The following is a 20,781-nucleotide window of genomic DNA, read 5'->3' on the forward strand; positions in this document are numbered from 1 at the left end:
AGCAAATTCGAATAGCACTCGAAGGTAGACAGACAATGATGGAGAAACAGACTGTGTGGAGCGAAGGAATGTTCCTTCAGAAACATATAACATTCTTAAGGGATTGGGACAGGCTAGATGCAGGAAAAAAGTTCCCCATGTTGGGGGAATCCAGAACCAGGGGTCACACAGTTTAAGAATAGACAAAAATGCTGGAGAAACTCAGCGGGTGAGGCAGCATCTATGGAGCGAAGGAATAGGTGACGTTTCGTCCCGAAACGTCACCTATTCCTTCGCTCCATAGATGCTGCCTCACCCGCTGAGTTTCTCCAGCATTTTTGTCCACCTTTGATTTTCCCAGCATCTGAGGTTCTTTCTTAAGCAAATCGCCACTCGATGTCGGGGGAACTCATTCAGAATGCATCCCCCCCTTTACTTTTGCTTAGGTTGATGCTGCTGCTGTTGCTGCTGCTGCTGAGATTGTCGTTAAGTGGATGTAAAAGAATATGATGACTGTGGCTCAGCTTGTGCTGTGCTTGGCTGGGAAGGTTCTGTCTCCTTTCATTCCACTATCCCTGACCCTCCCTCATTGTAGCCCGAGTTTGCTCCGCTCCCCCAGAGCATCTTGCCCATTTCAGTATTCCAAGCAGGCTCGCCCTGCAGCAGGCACAAGGCTCTGGCGTTACTGTTTTGTCAAATTGAGCTGTTTTTGTCAAAAATTGTCCAAGCTGCTCGTAAAATCACAACAGTCACTCGCTTCTCTCTCTCGTGGGGAGAGCGAGCGCGAGAGACGAGAGCGGCGCGAGAGAGAGAGACGGGAGGAGAGGGAGCGAGAGAGAGAGAGAGGGACCGCAGAGGGGAGCGAGAGGAGGGAGGCGAGGAGAGAGGGGAGCGAGAGCGGAGGCGAGAGCGAGCGAGAGAGGAGAGAGAGAGAGAGGAGGAGAGAGAGCGAGAGGGAAGGGAGCGAGAGAGAGAGAGAGAGAGGGGAGAGGAGCGAGCGAGGGGAAGGAAGAGAGGGCGAGAGGAGGGAGAGGAGAGAGAATGAGAGAGAGCGGAGCGAGAGACGAGCGGGAGAGAAGAGCGAAGCAGAGAGCGAGAGGCGAGAGAGAGAGTAGAGAGATCTATGCAGGAGGAGAGAGCATAGAGGCCAAGAGAGAAGATATAGGGATGAACTCATCTATAACTATATAGCTGCTATATCTATCTATCTCGATCTATCCCTATCGTTCTCCTCTCTCTCTCATTCTCTCTCTCTCTCTCTCTCTCTCTCACTCTCTCTCTCTCTCTCTCTAGCGCTTTGATTCCCGCGTGTTTTCCAAGATTGCTGCACGTCGGAATAAAAATGGGGAGCCAAATCGAGCGTGGCCCTGGCAGACTCATCGCTAAAACACCTTTCACCGCCACCATCAGATTTAGCACAAGGGCTGTGTTGAAACGTGGGTTTTGCTGGAGTGTGCGCTGCCCCGGATAAGATCGGGAGTGGGTGCTCTGCACTACTTTGGAAATGGCCTCTGATGAAAAATGAACACAAGCGGAATGTATTGATTAAACGATAATGAAACTTATTAATAATAATCCATTAAAGATAGTAATTCTTAACGGAGATCTCACATAGATTTTTATGTCCAGTCCAGGAATTATCGCAGGGAAGGCACACTACCGGGATAATATTTTAAATCTTTCTTAAACTTCCCATTACAACAATGCTGAGTGTTGAAACCAACAGCAGCAGCTGGGGAAATTAAATTCAATGAATTAGAGAAATGCAGACTAAATATTAGATGCAGTAATACTGGCGGTGAGTATATTGGAACTCTCGTGGTATGCTGATGAGTTGTGGGTCAGGGAATCTTGGTCGACCAGGCCTCATATTGACCCCAGCCTCAAAAGGAAGACATTTTAAGAATAAGGGGTAAGCCATTTAGAACGGAGACGAGGAAACACTTTTTCTCACAGAGAGTGGTGAGTCTGTGGAATTCTCTGCCTCAGAGGGCGGTTGAGGCAGGTTCTCTGGATGCTTTCAAGAGAGCTAGATAGGGCTCTTAAAGATAGCGGAGTCAGGGGATATGGGGAGAAGGCAGGAACGGGTACTGATTGTGGATGATCAGCCATGATCACATTGAATGGCGGTGCTGGCTCGAAGGGCCGAATGGCCTAATATTGGCTTCTCTTTCCACAGATACTGTATCTCTGGCTGAGTTCCACCCACTCTTTAGTTTATCTTAGTTTAGAGATGCAGTGCGGAAACAGCCACGTACGCCCCACCGAGTCCGCGCCGACCAGCGATCCCCGCACACTAACGCTATCCTACACACACCAGGGACGATTCGCAATCTTACCCAAGCCAATTAGCCTACAAACCTGTACGTCTTTGGAGTGTGGGAGGAAACAGGAGTCACCCGGAGAAAACCCACACAGGTCACGGGGAGAACGGACAAACTCCGTACAGACAGCACCTGAGAGCGGGATTGAATCCGGGTCTCTGGCGCTGTGAGGCAGCAGGTCTACCGCTGGGCCACCGTACTGCCCGGCTGTTTGCGTTTCAGCGTGTGGCATTCAATTCAATTCAACTTTAACTGCTGTACCATACCGTGAAGCAGGCGGTCAGGATGCTCTCGATGGTACACCTGTAGAAGTTGGTCAGGATCTGGGGGGACAGGTGGGCTTTCTTGAGCCTCCTCAGGAAGTAAAGGCGCTGCTGTGCCTTTTTGATCAGCTTGGAGGTGTTGAGGGACCAGGACAGATCCTCCGAGATGTGTACCCCGAGGAATTTGTAGTTGGAGACGCGCTCCACCTCAGTCCCGTTTATATGGATGGGGGTATGTCTGCCTCCTCTGATCTTCCTGAAGTCGACAATAATTTCCTTCTGCAGTTCATTTGTTTTACATTCTCAGGTATGTCCTACTTTCCTTCCGCAAAGGACTATTTCTCTTTATTCCTTTAAACGCTTTAAAGTTCTTTCCTCTTGCCCCAGTTGCTTGCTTGATCCCCCTCCTTCGGTACAACCTCGACCAAAACACTGATGTATTGATTCAGAGTTTGCATTCCGCACACTACAAATCCCTTCTGAAAACGACTAGGGGGATGGACCTCATGCTGTGAATCACAAAAGCTACACAGTAGGAGATTTGGGGGCATGCTGATCTGTATCAATCATTTCTAACATCATCATCATCATAATCATACTTTATTAGCCAAGTATATTTTGCAACATACGGGGAATTTGATTTGCTATACAGTCATGCCAATAAAAACGTTGGAGGGCTCTACCCGAGCCAGCTGCCTGCCCCTTTTCCGACGATACGTCCGTGCCCGGGTGCGGATGGAAAGGGAATACGCCCTGTCTGCGGGCACCCTGAGGGAGTTCCGGGACCGCTGGGCACCGAGGGGGGTTGAATGTATCCTTGACAAGGATGGCAATATAATTAGTTTAGCAGTTGCTTAGCATATTTGTTCGTCTTGTATTATGGTGGTGTTTTGTTTTATTGTATTGTCAATACTATTTTAATATTTGAATAAATATTTTTGATTAAAAATTAAATAAATTAATAAATAAATAAATAAATAAAAAGCAACAGAACACACAAAATACATTTTAACATAAACATCCACCACAGTGACTCCTCCACATTCCTCACTGTGATGGAAGGCGAAGAAAAAGTTCAATCTCTTCCCTTCTTTGTCCTCCCGCGGTCGTGGGCCTCGAGCCTTCCGTTGACGGGACGATCTTACTCCCGTAACCGGCCAGCAGGACTCCCCCGCGCCGGGCAATCAGACCCCGTGTCGGGGCTTGTCGAACGTTGTGCGGTTTTTGGAGCTCCCGATGTCGGTCTCAACCCGAGATGGCGAGCTCCCCGATGTTAAAGTCCGTGGGCCGCGGATCGTGCATCGATCCCAGGCAAGGAATCGGCTCCGATGGTAAGTCCACGGCCCCGCGGTGGGGCTCAAAGTCAGTCCCGAGCAAGGCATACAAACCTCAAATTGGGGTCAATTTGAGAGAGAGTGCAAATTCAAATCAGGCTGAAGTAGGATCTCAACCCGAAACGTCACCTATCCATGTTCTCCACAGATGCTGCCTGACCCGCTGAGTTACTCCAGCACTCTGTGAAACGTCACCTATCCATGTTCTCCACAGATGCTGCCTGACCCGCTGAGTTACTCCAGCTCTTTGTGTCCTAAAGATAGACACACAAAGCTGGAGTAACTCAGTGGGACAGGCAGCATCTCTGAAGAGAAGGAATGGGTGACATTTCGGGTCGAGACCCTTCTTTTATTTATGAGCCAGCATCTAAAGCTCCTAGTATCTCAAAATGTGATACAGATTTACCATCGATTTTACGGTACCCATGGTTCAATAGACAATAGACAATAGACGCAGGAGTAGGCCATTAAGTATACTAAACTATAAACTTAATAGAGAGAAAATCTTGAAATTGAATGAAGACCTAATTTTGATAAGCTCGTTGCAGATAACTGAAAATTACAGCCTTCTCGAAAATAATCATTCAGGCAGTTCAATAATAACTTAAAAATAATTGAGTACAACATAAAATTAATTCAGTTTCCAGATACATGGCTTGACACTTTGATATATCTAAGAACAAGCCCGTGAGATTGTAGCTGTCCACACATGGTAATTATTTGAGACAAAACTGCAGTTAATTACGTGTAATGTTTAAATTAGTTTGATGCAGCTAGTTTGAGGATGGACTCAGTTATAATAATAAAATCTATCACTTAAATTTTGCGGCAGGAGATTGGGAAAAAATATTAGGAAATGAGACAAAGATAAATGATAGTTTTGTCTTCTGTTGTCCAACATAGAATAAACTATGATGCTCCTTCGTGTAATCCAACAAATCTCATTGACTTAAGGGCCTGTCCTACTTGCGTGCGATTGCGTGTGCGTTTGGCGCGACCAACCGGAAGCGGAGGACGCGCGAAGTTCGCGCTAAGTTCGCGCGTGACGTCATTTCCATCATGCTTACAAATCAGTTGGGCAGGAGGCGGGCTGACTGAATTTGGGCGTCGCACGGCGTCGGGCGGTGACGTCATCACGCAACGCCACGCGCTAGGCGTACGCCGTCAAGATGCTGCGTACGCCATCAAGACGCTGCGTACGACATCAAGACGCTGCGTACTACCGCAATGCACCTGCGTGCGTACGCGGGCCGACAGGCCGTTGGCGCGCGAAGATTTCGGTCACTGCAGGAATTTCGGAGCCCCGCGCGATGTCGGGACCAGCCCCGCACAACTCCATACCCGTTCAGCGCTTCTAAGTGCGACCGGCCCCGCACGATGCCTGTACGCCTCAAGTGACCACGAAGTCGCGTAATTTGCGAGCCAAGTTCGCGTAAGTGGGACAGGCCCTTTAGAATATATTTAAATATATTGCAGATGAATCCACACAGCTTCATGACAGGCACCTGGAGTATTGTGTGCGGTTTTGGTCTCCAAATTTGAGGAAGGGCATTCTTGCTATTGAGGGAGCCTAGCGTAGGTTCACAAGATGTCGGGACTGTCATATGCTTGAGAGAATGGAGCGGCTGGGCTTGTACACTCTGGAGTTTAGAAGGATGAGAGGATATCTTGTTGAAACATATAAGATTATTAAGGGTTTGGACACGCGAGAGGCAGGAAATATGCTCTCGATGTTGGGGGAGTCCAGAACCAGGGGCCACAGTTTACGAATAAGGAGTAAGCCATTTAGAACGTAGATGAGCAAACACTTTTTCACACAGAGAGTTGTGAGTTTGTGGAATTCTCTGCCTCAGAGGGCGGTGGAGGCAGGTTCTCTGGATGCTTTCAAGAGAGAGCTATATAGGGCTCTTAAAAATAGCGGAGTCAGGGGATATGGGGGGAAGGCAGGAACGGGGTACTGATTGGGGATGATCAGCCATGATCACATTGAATGGCGGTGCTGGCTCGAAGGGCCGAATGGCCTACTCCTGCACCTGTTGTCTATTGTCTGTAAATCATTCACTTAATTAGTTGTGGGAATGTAGCAATTGGGAAGTTGGCACAATCTCCATTCCACCAAAATGCCTCGTGATGCGGCACGGTGGCGCAGCGGTAGAGTTGCTGCCTTACAGAGCTTGCAGCGCCGGAGACCCGGGTTCAATCCCGACTACGGGTGCTGTCTGTACGGAGTTTGTACGTTCTCCCCGTGACCTGTTTTATCCGAGATCTTTGGTTTCCTCCCACACTCCAAAGACTACAGGTTTGCGGGGCAATTGGCTAGGTATAAGTGTAAATTATCCCTAGTGTGTGTAGGGTCGTGTTAGTGTGCGGGGATCGCAGACTTGGTGGGCCGAAGGGCCTGTTTCCGTGCTGTATCTCTAAACTAAACTAAACTAAACTCTGACCAAGCCACTTGACCACTTGAATAAAACAGTAAATGTACGAAGGCAATAGTCTCAAAAAGCCACGGTATATTGCACAGAATGCTGGAGGAACTCAGCGGGTCAGGCAGCATTTGTGGAAGGAATGGACAGGCACCACATTCCCTCCACAGATGCTGCCTGACCCGCTGAGTTCCTCATTCATGCACTCTGTGTTTTGCTCAAGATTCCGCTATCTCAAAAGTCAACCTCAACAGCTGCACGGTGGCGCAGCGGTAGAGTTGCTGCCTCACAGCGCCATGAGAACCGGGTTCCACCCTGCCCCGAGACGCTGTCTGCACGGAGTCTGTACGTTCTCCCCGTGACCACGTGGGCTTTCTCCGGGTGCTCTGGTTTCCTCCCACTCTCCAAAGACGTCCAGGCTGTGTAGGAAGGAACTGCAGGTGCTGGTTCCAACCGAAGATAGACACAAAAAGCTGGAGTAACTCCAGCGGGTCAGACAGCATCTCCGAAGAGAAGAAATAAGTGATGGAGACCCGTCTTCAGACGAAGAAGAGTCTCCACCCGAGACGTCGCCTATTCCTTTTCTCCGGAGATGCTGTCTGACCCGTTAATGTTACTCCAGCTTTTTGTGTCTATCCAGGTTTGTAGGGTTAATCGGCTTTGGTAAAACAATTGTCAATTGTCAATTGTCCCTTGGTGTAGGATAGGACAAAGGACATTTATTTAAGAAGGAACTGCAGATGCTGGAAAATCACAAGGTAGACAAAAATGCTGGAGAAACTCAGCGGGTGCAGCAGCATCTATGGAGCGAAGGAAATAGGCAACGTTTTGGGCCAAAACTCTTCAGGCAACCTATTCTTAGAGGAACCCTTCTTCAGACCTAAGGAAATAGGTAACGTTTCGGGCCGAAACCCCTACGGGTTTCGTCCCGAAACGTTGCCTATTTCCTTGGCTCCATATATGCTTCTGCACCCGCTGAGTTTCTCCAGCACTTTTGTCTACCAAGGACATTTATGATCACATACACCAACTAGTGTAGTGAAATTTGAGTTGCCATTTGCAGCACACCAATAAAAATAAGACACAACGTTAAAGAATTTAACAATAAACATAAAAACATCCCCCCGCAATGGTTCCCACTGTGAGGGAAGGCAGCAAAGTCCAGTCCTATCCCCCGTTCACCTGTGGTCGGGCCTATTGAGGCCTCCGGCAGCCCGATGCTTCAGGCCCTCTCGCCGGGAAGATGGAACTCCGGCGTCGGGAGAACACTCTCAGCGGCTTGGGGCGTCTGGAACGGCCGCTGCCTCCCTGGGGACCGCGGCACCCGAAGTCCACGGGCCGCGCTGGTCGGAGCTCGGACACTGGCGATCTCGGCGGTATTTCAGATTCAGATTCAGATTCAATTTTAATTGTCATTGTCAGTGTACAGCACAGAGACAACGAAATGCATTTAGCATCTCCCTGGAAGAGCGACATAGCAAATGATTTGAATAAATAATAATAAGTGATAATAAGTGGGGGTGGGGGTGGGGGGGTGATTGGCAGTCACCAAGGTACGTTGTTGAGTAGAACATTTAATGTTCAGCGCCGCTGCCCCACAGCTGGCCGCTCCACAGCTCCGCGATGTTAGAGTCGGCGGTCTTAGCACTCCGGAGCCCTCCGAATACGGCTAGCGTACGGGGTGATCGCTGGTCAGCACGGGCCTGGTGGGCCGAAGGGCCTGTCTCCTCCGCACGGCATCTCTAACTTCTAAAGAAGCACGGGCAGAGATTTATCTTCACTACAGATTCTTAGGGGGGGGGGGGAAATGCATGCAAATCAAAGGGTTTGATGCAGATTTTGTAACGAGAATAATAACGAGCTATGGTGCAGTTAAATTGAAAAATCTGGATTGAACAGTGTGTGTGACTCTCTCCCCTGAGAACTCTGCCAAGGTAATTGGCAATGAATTCAATGTATTTACCAGCGGGATATTTGCCTACCAATGACAGCAGATAAAGGCAGGAGGTAATGAATTTTTCAAACCTGATCATTCTTAAACATTGCCAAACAAATTTTCTGGTGTTGAAATTATAATTTTACCATGGTGGAATCACACTAGCTCAGATGAGTCATCTTGTGCTCGGGGTTTGAAGACAATATGCAAGAATATTTTCACCAATCTCTGCCTGTCCCTTTTATCAGGCTCCTTTTATTACATCGCTCACTAACTTTATTTCATTTTTTGGAAAGAATTAAATATAATTGATGCTTTCCTGCTTTGCTCGCTATCTACCTCTTAGATCCGACTTTACTGGCTTTATCGCGCGCTAAACGTTCTTCCTTTAATAGACAATAGACAATAGACAATAGGTGCAGGAGTAGGCCATTCGGCCCTTCGAGCCAGCACCGCCATTCAATGTGATCATGGCTGATCATCCACAATCAGTACCCCGTTCCTGCCTTCTCCCCATATCCCCTGACTCCGCTATCTTTAAGAGCCCTATCTAGCTCTCTCTTGAAAGTATCCAGAGAACTGGCCTCCACCGCCCTCTGAGGCAGAGAATTCCACAGACTCACAACTCTCTGTGTGAAATAGTGTTTCCTCATCTCCGTTCTAAATGGCTTACCCCTTATTCTTAAATTGTGGCCCTTGGTCTGGACTCCCCCAACATCGGGAACATGTTTCCTGCCTCTAGCGTGTCCAAACCCTTAATAATCTTGTATGTTTCAATAAGATGCCCTCTCATCCTTCTAAATTCCAGAGCATACAAGCCCAGCCGCTCCATTCTATCAACATATGACTGTCCCGCCATCCCGGGAATTAACCTTGTGAACCTAATCTGTACCCTCTCAATAGCAAGAATGTTCTTCCTCATATTAGGGGACCAAAACTGCACACAATACTCTAGGTGTGGTCTCACTAGGGCCCTGTACAACTGCAGAAGGACCTCTTTGCTCCTATACTCAACTCCTCTTGTTATGAAGGCCAACATGCCATTCGCTCTTTTCACGGCCTGCTGTATCTGCATGCTTACTTTCATCGACTGATGAACAACGACCCCCAGATCCCATTGTACTTCCCCTTTTCCCAATTTGACACCATTTAGATAATAATCTGCCTTTCTGTTTTTGCTACCAAAGTGGATAACCTCACATTTATCCACATTAAACTGCATCTGCCATGCATCTGCCCACTCGCCCAACCTGTCCAGGTCACCCTGCATCCTCATAGCATCCTCCACACAGTTCACACTGCCACCTCTTCCACCAATGTAAGGTGTTGCCTTCCTTTACTTTGTCCTGTTCTTTGCCACAGGAGGCTGTGGAGGCCAAGTCAGTGGATATATTTAAGGCAGGCATAGATAGATTCTTGATTAGGACGGGTGTCAGAGGTTATGGGGAGAAGGCAGGAGAATGGGGTTAGGAGAGATAGATCAGCCATGATTGAATGGTGGAATAGACTTGATGGGTCGAATGGCCTAATTCTGCTCCTATCACTTATGAATTTACTTGGGATAATGTACGTTTTTTTACCAAACCCAATTAACGTACAAACCCGCACTTTAGACTTTGGAGTAACAGCGCAGAAATAGGCCCTTCGGTCCACCGAGTCCACGATCGCCTGACCAGCGATCCCTGTTCACTAGCACTATCCCACACACACTAGGGACAATTTACTATTTTTACTGAAGCCAATTCACCTACATGCCTGTATGTCTTTGTAGTGTGAGAGGAGACCGGAGCACCCGGAGAAAACCCCACGCAGGTCACAGAGAGAACGTACAAACTCCATACAGACAGCACCCGTAGTCAGGATCGAACCTAGTTCTCTGGCGCTGTGAGGCAGCAACTCTACCGCTGCGCCACCGTACCGCTGTTCAGGTAGACCTTTCAGAGATAGATACAAAATGCTGGAGTAACTCACCGGGACAGGCAGCGTCTCTGGAGAGAAGGAATGGGTGCCGAGACCCTTCGTTAGAGTGTCGGTATCCCTGGCTGCTACGGAGCATGCTGCAATGTTTCCATTAAAGTTAGATAAGCAAGAGCGTGCAATATGTAGAGGCGCAAGTAACTCCAGATAGTGGAATCTTGAGCAAAATACAGAGTGCACCCGTGGTCAGGATTGAACCTGGGTCTCTGGCGCTGTAACAGCGAGATAATTTGAGTTTCGGAGCAAGGAGGTCCTACTGCAGTTGTACAGGGCCCTGGTGAGACCACACCTGGAGTATTGTGTGCAGGTTTGATCTCCTAATTTGAGGAAGGTTAATTCCCGGGATGGTGGGACTGACATATGATGAAAGAATGGATCTACGGGGCTTATATTCACTGGATTTCCAAAGTATGAGAGGGGACCTTACAGAAACATACAACATTCTTAAGGGATTGGACAGGCTAGATGCAGGAAAAATGTTCTCGATGTTGGGGGAGTCCAGAACCAGGGGTCACAGTTTAAGAATAAGGGGTAGGCCATTTAGGTCTGAGATGAGGAAAAACATTTTCACTCAGATAGTTGTGAATCTGTGGAATTCTGTGCCACAGAAGGCAGTGGAGGCCAATTCACTGGATGTTTTCAAGAGAGAGTTCGGTAGAGCTCTCAGGGCTAAAGGAATCAAGGGGTATGAGGAGAAGGTAGGAACAGGGTACTGATTCTGGATGATCATCCATGATCATATCGAATGGTGGTGCTGGCTCGAAGGGCCGAATGGCCTACTCCTGCACCTATTTTCTATGTTTCTATGTATGTAAGGCAGCAACTCTACCGCTGAGCCACCACGCCACCCGCTTTGAATGAGTAGGAGATGTCTGACCTGAATGAGTAGGAGACGTCTGACCTGAATGAGTAGGAGACGTCTCCAGTGCCTGCTCTTTGGTGCCTCCCTGAGTCCAACTACCTGCCTTTGCGAATCCCTAGTGTTGGAAATTCTGAAATTATAATTAAGGGACTTGGTCAATGTGATGAAGCATCTTGTAACTGGAGGTATTGATTGCCATCGATCTGTGAAACACAATCCACTGCTGGAATGTGGAAACAAATATTGGCCTTCTCAGCTTCCTCTTCAAGAGAACAGTGATTTCATTATAAACTCATGCTTAAACCTGGTTTTGGTCACAAGTTCGGGGAATCGATTTTCTTTTCCTGTAAATGATTTCAATATTAGCAGCTCTTTCATAAGTCATAATAGTTAATTCGCACATGTCGTTTCCTAGTGTTAAAGTTTCCATATTAAAAACATAAACTGTTCTTGAACATGCTCTCGGTGGAACATAATGGCTCTTCAGGAGATTAGCATCAGACCACTTAGAAATTCACCTTGAAAAATAGAATAATCCTGGTGTTTCCACAGAGGGCGATGAGTGGCTGGGACACACTGCTGGGGTGGTAGTTTGAGGCAGGTACCATCGTGGCATCTGAGAGGCTTTCCCGCAGGCACAGGGCAGTCACGGTGGCGCAGCGGTAGAGTTGCTGCCTTACAGCGAATGCAGCGCCGGAGACCCGGGCTCGATCCCGACTACGGTTGCTGTCTGTACGGAGTTTGTACGTTCTCCCCGTGACCTGCGTCTGTTTTCTCCGAGATCTCCGGTTTCGTACCGCACTCCAAAGACGTGAAGGTTTGCGGGTTAATTGGTTTGGTAAATATAAAAATTGCCCCTAGTGGGTGTAGGATGGTGTTAATGTGTGGGTTTCGCTGGTCGGTGCGACCTGGTGGGCCGAAGGGCCTGTGTCCTCGCTGTATCTCTAAACTAAACATGGAGATGCAGGAAATGGAAGGATATGGATTATGTGCAGGCAGCTATGAGTTGGTCTTGGCATTGTGTTCGACACAGACATTGTGGGCCGAATGGCCTGTTCTTGTGCTTTACTGTTCTCTGCTCCAAGATGAGGTGATTATAGATTCACTGTTTCTTGTACTTTTGTGTTATGACCTGCATTGGACAAATATGTTGGGATTTCTCCCTTTTCTTTCCTCTCCAACCTGTGTCTCCTAGACTTGGTTGGATTTGCATTTCACTTGTTCCTAAATCATAAGAGCAGAATTGGGTGATTTTCGACCATCGAGTCTACTCGGACATTCACTCGTGGCTGGTCTATCTCTCCCTTTCAACCCCATTCTCCTGCCTTCTCCCCGTAACCCCTGACACCCGTACTAATAATAATAATAATAATAATAATAATGTTTTGTTTATAGGGACAGTGCATATTAATGAACATTTTGCATGTAAATATGCGAGATTGTAGCCAATCAGTAGCTAATTTCCGTCTCTAGTCCCAGGCAAAGGTAGGTGAAGTGTCTTGCCCAAGGACACAACGACAGTACACACTCCAAGCAGGATTCGAACCGGCCACCTTCAGGTTGCCAGCCGAACACTTAGCCCATTGCTTAGCCCAGTACTAATCAAGAATGTGTCAATCTCCACCTTAAAAATACCCATTGACTTGGCCTCCACAGCCGTCTGTTGCAATGAATTCCACAGATTCACCACCCTCTGACTGAAGAAATTCCTCCTCATCTCCTTTCAAAAGGAGCGTCCTTTTATTCTGAGTCTATGCCCTCTGGTCCTAGACTATCCCACCAGTGGAAACATCCTCTCCACATCCACTCTACCCAAGCCCTTCTCTATTCGCTAAGTTTCAATGAGGTCGCCCCTCACTCTTCTAAACTCCAGCGAGTACAGGCCCAGTGGCGTCAAACGCTCATCATATGTTAACTCAATGATCCCTGCGATCATTCTCGTAAACCTCCTCTGGACCCTCTCCAATCCCCGCCCGCCCGCCCTGCTCAGATACGGGGCTATTTATATGGAATACTAAGCGTAGTAGCCGGTTGCAGTAAAACTAAAATCTGAAACACAGCCAATCATTTTTGACTCTTTTTTACTGAATATTTAGGACTGGAAACAAAGATTTTTTTTTTGTATTTGCAGCTTACAACCCAGCGGTATGAATATTGATTTCTCTAACTTCAAATACACCTTGTTTTCCCTCGCTCGCTGTCCCTCCCCCATCCTAGTTCTCCGACCAGTTTCACTGTCCTCCTGATTAACCACCGGCTCTCCCTTGTCCATTTTCCTAGTTACATCCTCAAAAAATGGCAGGAGATTAGTCAAGCATGATTTCCCCTTCGTAAATCCATGCTGACTCGGACCCATCCTGTTACTGCTATCCAAATGTGCTATTACATCTTTGAGTATTACAGCTCCAACATCTTCCCCACCACCACCACTGTCAGGCTAACTGGTCTATAACTCCCTGCTTTCTCTCTCCCTCCCTTATTGAAAAGTGGGATAACATTAGCTATCCTCAAATCCACAGGAACTGATCCTGAATCTATAGAACATTGGAAAATTATCACCAATGCATCCACAATTTCTAGAGCCACTTCCTTAAGTGCCCTGGGATGCAGACCATCAGGCCCTGGGGATTTATCAGCCTTCAGTCCCATCAGTCTATCCAACACCATCTCCTGCCTAATATGAATTTCCTTCAGTTCCTCCATCACCCCAGATCCCCTAGCCACTGGTACATCTGGGAGATTGTTTGTGTCTTCCTTAGTGAAGACAGATCCAAAGTACCTATTCACCCTGTCTGACATTTCCTTGTTCCCCTAATAAATTCACCTGTTTCTGTCTTCAAGGGACCCACATTTGTATTAACTAATTTTTTTCTCTTCACATACCTAAAGAAGCTTTTCCTATCCTCCTTTATATTCTTGGCTAGCTTACCTGCGTACCTCATCTTTTCTCCCCTTATAGCCGTTTTAGTTATCTTCTGTTGATTTTTAAAAGTTTCCCAATCCTCTTGCTTCCCGCTCATCTTTGCTACGTTGTACTTCTTCTCTTTTATTTTTATACTGTCCCTGACTTCCCTTGTCAGCCACGGTCACCCCTTACTCCCCTTGGAATCTTTCTTCCTCTTTGGAATGAACTGATCCTGCACCTTCTGTATTATTCCCAGAAATACCTGCCATTGTTGTTCCACTGTCATCCCTGCTAGGGTATCTTTCCAGTCAACTTTGGCCAGCTCCTCCCTCATGGCCCCATAGTCCAACTTTGTTCAACTGTAATACGGACACTTCCGATTTTCCCTTCTCCCTCTCAAATTGTAGATTAAAACTTATCATGTTATGGTCACTACCTCCTAATGGCTCCTTTACCTTGAGTTCCCTTATCAAATCCGGTTCTTTACATAACACTAAATCCAGAATTGCCTTCTCCCTGGTAGGCTCCAATACAAGCTGCTCTAAGAATCCATCACAGAGGCACTCTACAAAGTCCCTTTCTTGGGGTCCAGTACCAACCTGATTTTCCCAGTCTACCTGCATGTTGAAATCTCCCATAACAACCACAGCATTGCTTTTGCTACATGCCAATTTTAACTCCTGACGCAACTTGCACCCCATGTCCAGGCTACTGTTTGAGGGTCTGTAGATAACTCCCACTAGGGTCTTTTTACCCTTACAATTCCTCAGTTCTATCCACACTGACTCTACATCTTCTGATTCTATGTCACCCGTCGCAAGGGACTGAATTTCATTCCTCACCAACAGAGCAACCCCACCCCCTCTGCCCACCTGTCTGTCTCTTCGATAGGAGGTATACCCTTGAATATTCAGTTCCCAGCCCTGGCCTTCTTGCAGCCATGTCTCTGTAATTCCCACAACATCATACTTGCCAGTTTCTAACTGAGCCTCAAGCTCGTCCACTTTATTCCTTATACTTCGCGCATTCATATACAGCACTTTGACCTCCGTAATCACTTCCCCTCACACACCGGTTCCTATTCCACCTGATCTTACTATCTTATCCCTTCTTGGATTTTCTGTCCCATTAATCCGAGAACCTTTTGTAATTTTTCCAGTACTCACTTCCCCTTCAACTCCATCTTTATACTCCCAATTTGTCAATCCCTTCCCCCCCCCCACTATTTAGTTTAAATCCACACGTGTAGCCCTAGCAAATCTGCCTGCCAGAATGTCGGTCCCCCTCCAGTTAAGGTGTAACCCGTCCCTTTTGTACAGGTCACCCCTACCCCAGAAGAGATCCCAGTGGTCTATAAATCTAAATCCTTGCTCCCTACACCCGCCCCTCAGCCACACATGCAGATCCCCAATCTCCCTGTTCCTGTCCTCACCAGCACAAGGTACTGGAAGTAATCCAGAGATAACCGCCCTAGAAGTCCTGCTTTTCAGTCTTCTTCCAAACTCTCTGAACTCGCGTTGAAGAACCTCCTTCCTCTTCTTCCCAATGTCGTTTGTGCCTACGTGCACAACTACTGCCGGCTGTTCACCTTCTCTCTCGAGGATGTTCAGAATTCGGCTCGTGACATCCTGGACCCTGGCACCAGGGAGGCAACAGACTATCCTCGCGTCTCGTCTGCCGCCACAGAATCTCCTGTCTGCTCCTCGGACAATGGAGTCACCCAGCACTATGGCTCTGCCTGACGTCGGTCTCTCTGGTCGAGTCCCATCTCTAGGATTGGAGCCACTGACGTGTCCGCCGCCCGGACCGGAACCATCGTCTCCCCCGACAGTTCCCGAGAGGGCGTACCGGTTTTCATTAGACACAGCCACCTGGGTCTCCTGCACTCCCCTTTCTCACAGTCACCCACCTTCGCTCTTCCCGCATCCTTGGCGTGACAACCTCACTGTAGGTCCTGTCCAGGAAACTCCCGTATCCCCGGATGGCCCGGAGGTCATCCAGCTGCTGCGCCAGATCCCCGACACGCTCATTGACGAGCTGCACCTGGACACAATTTCTGCAGGTGTACTTTCCAGAAGCACTAGTGGTGTGGAACAAGCTGCCAGAGGAGGTAGTTGAGGCTGGGACTATCCCAACGTTTAAGAAGCAGTTGGACAGATACATGGACGGGACAGGTTTAGAGGGATATGGACCAAACGCAGTCAAGTGGGACTAGTGTAGCTGGGACATTGGTGGCCGGTGTGGGCAAGTTGGGCCGAACGGCCTGTTTCCACACTGTATCACTCTATGACTCTATGTAGTTCCTTCCATCATTGGCGTCTCCCTACCCTCGGTACAAGAACTGTTCCAGAGCCGATGTCTGAAAAAAGCTCTGAGAATAGCTAAGGACAAACTGCACCCCCTCCACAGACACCTGGATCTCCTGCCATCAGGCAAGAGATACCGTAGCATCAAAGCCCGGACTACAAGACTGCTAAACAGCTTCCTGCCACAGGCTGTGAGGCTGCTAAACAGTCACTCTGTACTCACAGTCACCTGATTCTGCGGCTTTGCACTGACATTTTAATAACTCGGGCACTGGCCACTCAAATCAGCTGCCCTGGACATTTTAATGATTGGTTTTACTGTATTTTAATGTTGCTGTTTTACCTGCTTTTAACTATTTATACTGTTTCATCAGGGACTGGATTGTTTTTATTGTTATTATGTGTGAAATGTTTTAAGTTTCATGTGCGATGCTCCGGTATTCCCTGGGAAACGTCTTCTCATTTTGCACTGTGCAACTGTTGCTTTGCAAGATGACAATAAAGGTTGATTGATTGATTGATTCCAACACAAGATATATTTTTTTGTCTTCCAGGTTTCCCGCAAGAGGATGCAGCCGAGATTGCTGTGTCGACCATTAAGGAATGGCTAGCTGACAAACGAAGTCTGGTATGTAATCTCTCTGCTACTTTGATCAGTGAAGCGTCGAACTCTTTAACTCCTGGATCATTTGTTTGGTGAATTGAATCTTTATATTCCGTGAACCCAGAGCAGTCGGCAACTAAAAGCCCTGTCCCACGGTACGAGTTCATTCCAAGAGCTCTCCCGAGTTTAAAAAAAAATCAAACTCGTGGTAAGCACGGAGAATGAACGTAGCGGGTACGTCGGAGCTTGGGGACGTCTCTTAGCGGCTCGGAACGCTAACGGCAGGTACTCGCTAAAAGGAAGACTCGCTAACGGCAGGTAAGCACGGGAAGACTCGTGAAGATTTTTCAACATGTTGAAAGATGTCCACGAGAGCCCCGAGTACCGACGAGCGGCCATTACCGTAAATCTCCGAGTTCGAATCAGGGCAAACTCGGGAGAGCTCTTGGAATGAACTTGTACCATGGTGACAGGGTTTTAAGTTTGAGATGCTTTTGGGTCGTTTTTCCTTGAACACAGTTATCAAGTAGACTCTCGATGGGCAATGTTATTGTGGGTTTTAGCAGCCAGCTTTCCAAACTGGTAGGTGAGGCTGGAAAGGTGCCATCTACCGTGAAGTCCATCGACCCTCCATTTCATCGTCTACGTCTCTTGTTTCCCGTTCTCCCGACTCAGTCTGAAGAAGGGTCTCAGTTTCAGTCCACTTTATTGTCACGTGCACCGAGGTGCAGCAAGAGACCCACACCATCCTGGCCACACACTCATCTCCCTGCTACCTTCAGGTAGAAGGTACAGGAGCCTGAAGACTGCAACAACCAGGTTCAGGAATAGCTACTTCCCCACAGCCATCAGGCTATTAAACCTGGCTCGGACAAAACTCTGATTATTGGTGGCCCATTATCTGCTATTTACACTTTATCAGTTTATTTGTTCATGTGTGTATATATTTATATTGTGGTATATGGACACACTGATCTGTTTTGTAGTAAATGCCTACTATGTTCTGTTGTGCTGAAGCAAAGCAAGAATTTAATTGTCCTATCAGGGACACATGACAATAAACTCACTTGAACTTGAACTTGAACTTGAACTTGAAAGCTTTAGTTGCGTGCTATCCAGTCAGCAGAAAGACAATACATGATTACAATCGAACCGTCTACAGTGTATGGATAGAGATTTAAGTGCGTGGAGCGATTGTAATATGAGTTAGTAGATCTGCACACAGATAGTCACCTGGGTTGGGCGCCATCTTGGCAAGCTGTAGAGTAGTGTCACTCATACTGTGGCTCCGCCCACATGCTAATTAGAGAGTTCTCTCTCTCTCTCTCTATTGGACTAGTAGTATGCATGCTGAGATGAAAGCTCTTTGAGTTACCTCTACAGAGTTGCAAATGAAAGACTATGGATTGAAAGATTGAAAAGACTAGGCTTGTATTCACTGGAGTTTAGAAGGATGAGGGGATATCTTATAGAAACATATAAAATTATAAAAGGACTGGACAAGCTAGATGCAGGTAAAATGTTCCCAATGTTGGGCGAGTCCAGAACCAGGGGCCACAGTCTTAGAATAAAGGGGAGGTCATCTAAGATTGAGGTGAGAAAAAACGTTTTTCACCCAGAGAGTTGTGAATTTATGGAATTCCCTGCCACAGAGGTCAGTGGAGGCCAAGTCACTGGATGGATTTAAGAGGGAGTTAGATAGAGCGTTAGGGGCTAGTGGAGTCAAGGGATATGGGGAGAAGGCAGGCACGGGTTATTGATTGGGGACGATCAGCCATGATCACAATGAATGGCGGTGCTGGCTCGAAGGGCCGAATGGCCTCCTCCTGCACCTATTTTCTATGTTTCTATGATTCTAATCACTTTGTGTGAGCCTGCTCATTATCCAACAGAAGCTTGGTGGGACCCCCTGTTCCTTTCCCCCAGAGATGCTGCCTGACCCGCTGAGTTACTCCAGCTTTTTGTGCCTATCTTCGGTTGAAACCAGCACCTGCAGTTCCTTCCTGCATATTGTGTTTCTAACCTGATTTATCAAATCCAGTCACCAACTTATAATCCTACTTTGTAGAGAACTATTTCCAAACGTGAAACCTCTTTTATACATGAGTTATGATGATATACAAGCTGATCATATACTATTTTTTCCAAGTAGCTGACTGAATTAATTTTTTCCGAGTAGCTGACGTTTGCTCGGTTGGATTGTACATTGAGCAAGACAACATCCAGTGGCAGGGAGCATCACCTCGTAGCTTTCTATTTATAAGTGAAAGAATTAGGCGTTGTTTGAATATTATCATAGTGATTTGAAATTCCCCAAAGGCTCTGATGAAGAGTGGGCCTCTGGAGAGAGACTGCGTGACCACCTTGCATCCCTGCTTATGTAAAAGGAAAAGATAAGCAGCCAACATGTTGAAATCTCTCCGCAAGATAAAAATGCAAAAAATGAACCGTGGGCGGCAGGGTGGAGCAGCGGTAGAGTTGCTGCCGCACAGCCCCTTGCAGAGACCCAGGTTCGATCCTGACTACGGGTGCTGTCTGTACGGAGTTTGCACGTTCTCCCCGTGACCGCGTGGGTTTTCTCCGAGATCTTCGGTTTCCTCCCACACTCCAAAGACGTGCAGGTTTGTAGGTTAATTGGCTTGGTATAAATGTAAATGGCCCCAAGTGTGTGTTGGACAGTGTTAATGTGCGGGGACCACTGGTCGATGCGGACTGCGGACTCGGTGGGCCTGTTTCAAATCTGTATTTCAAACTAAAACAAAAAAAACTGACACGGTATCTTCAAGGCTTTATCAGTTAGACAATAGACAATAGACAATAGACAATAGATGCAGGAGGAGGCCATTTGGCCCTTCGAGCCAGCACCGCCATTCAATGTGATCATGGCTGATCATCCCCAATCAGTACCCCGTTCCTGCCTTCTCCCCATATTCCCTGACTCCGCTATCTTTAAGAGCACTGTCTAGCTCTCTCTTGAAAGCATTCAGACAACTGGCCTCCACCGCCCTCTGAGGCAGAGAATTCCACAGACTCACAACTCTCTGTGTGAAAAAGTGTTTCCTCGTCTCCGTTCTAAATGAATCACCCCTTATTCTTAAACTGTGGCCTCTGGTTCTAGACTCCCCCATCATCGGGAACATGTCTAGCGTGTCCGAACCCTTAATAATCTTATATGTTTCAATAAGATTCCCTCTCATCCTTCTAAATTCCAGAGTGTACAAGCCCATCCGCTCCATTCTATCAACATATGACAGTCCCGCCATCCCGGGAATTAACCTCGTGAACCTACGCTGCACTCCCTCAATAGCAAGAATGTCCTTCCTCAAATTTGGAGACCAAAACTGCACACAATACTCCAGGTGTGATCTCACTAGGGTCCTGTACAACTGCAGAAGAACCTCTTTGTTCCTATACTCAACTCCTCTTGTTATGAAGGCCAACATGCCATTCGCTTTCTTCACTGCCTACTGTACCTGCATGCTTACTTTCAGTGACTGATGAACAAGGACCCCCCAGATCTCGTTATACTTCCCTTTTTCCCAATTTCACACCATTCAAATAATAATCCGCCTTCCTGTTTTTGCCACCAAAGTGGATAACCTCACATTTATCCACATTAAACTGCATCTGCCATGCATCTGCCCACTCACCCAACCTGTCCAAGTCACCCTGCATTCTCATAGCATCCTCCTCACAGTTCACACTACCACCCAGCTTTGTGTCATCTGCAAATTTCCTAGTGTTACTTTGAATCCCTTCATCTAAATCATTAATGTATAATGTAAATAGCTTCGGTCCCAGCACCGAGCCTTGCGGTACCCCACTAGTCACTGCCTGCCATTCTGAAAGGGACCCGTTAATCCCTACG

The 20,781-nt window shown here is 47.4% G+C and overlaps 1 protein-coding gene across 1 annotated transcript in view; it reads left to right on the plus strand.

Moving 5' to 3' along the window:
* Nucleotides 1-20,781, plus strand: part of macrod2 (mono-ADP ribosylhydrolase 2) — a 1,179,663-nt gene that overhangs the window by 928,226 nt on the left and 230,656 nt on the right. Inside the window, exon 10 of the mRNA XM_033026285.1 lies at nt 16,864-16,937. Within this exon, the coding sequence (XP_032882176.1) occupies nt 16,864-16,937 (74 nt within the window). The remainder of the gene's footprint in view (nt 1-16,863; nt 16,938-20,781) is intronic.

The sequence above is a fragment of the Amblyraja radiata genome, chromosome 8, assembly GCF_010909765.2.
Source record: "Amblyraja radiata isolate CabotCenter1 chromosome 8, sAmbRad1.1.pri, whole genome shotgun sequence".
Classification (NCBI taxonomy): domain Eukaryota; kingdom Metazoa; phylum Chordata; class Chondrichthyes; order Rajiformes; family Rajidae; genus Amblyraja; species Amblyraja radiata.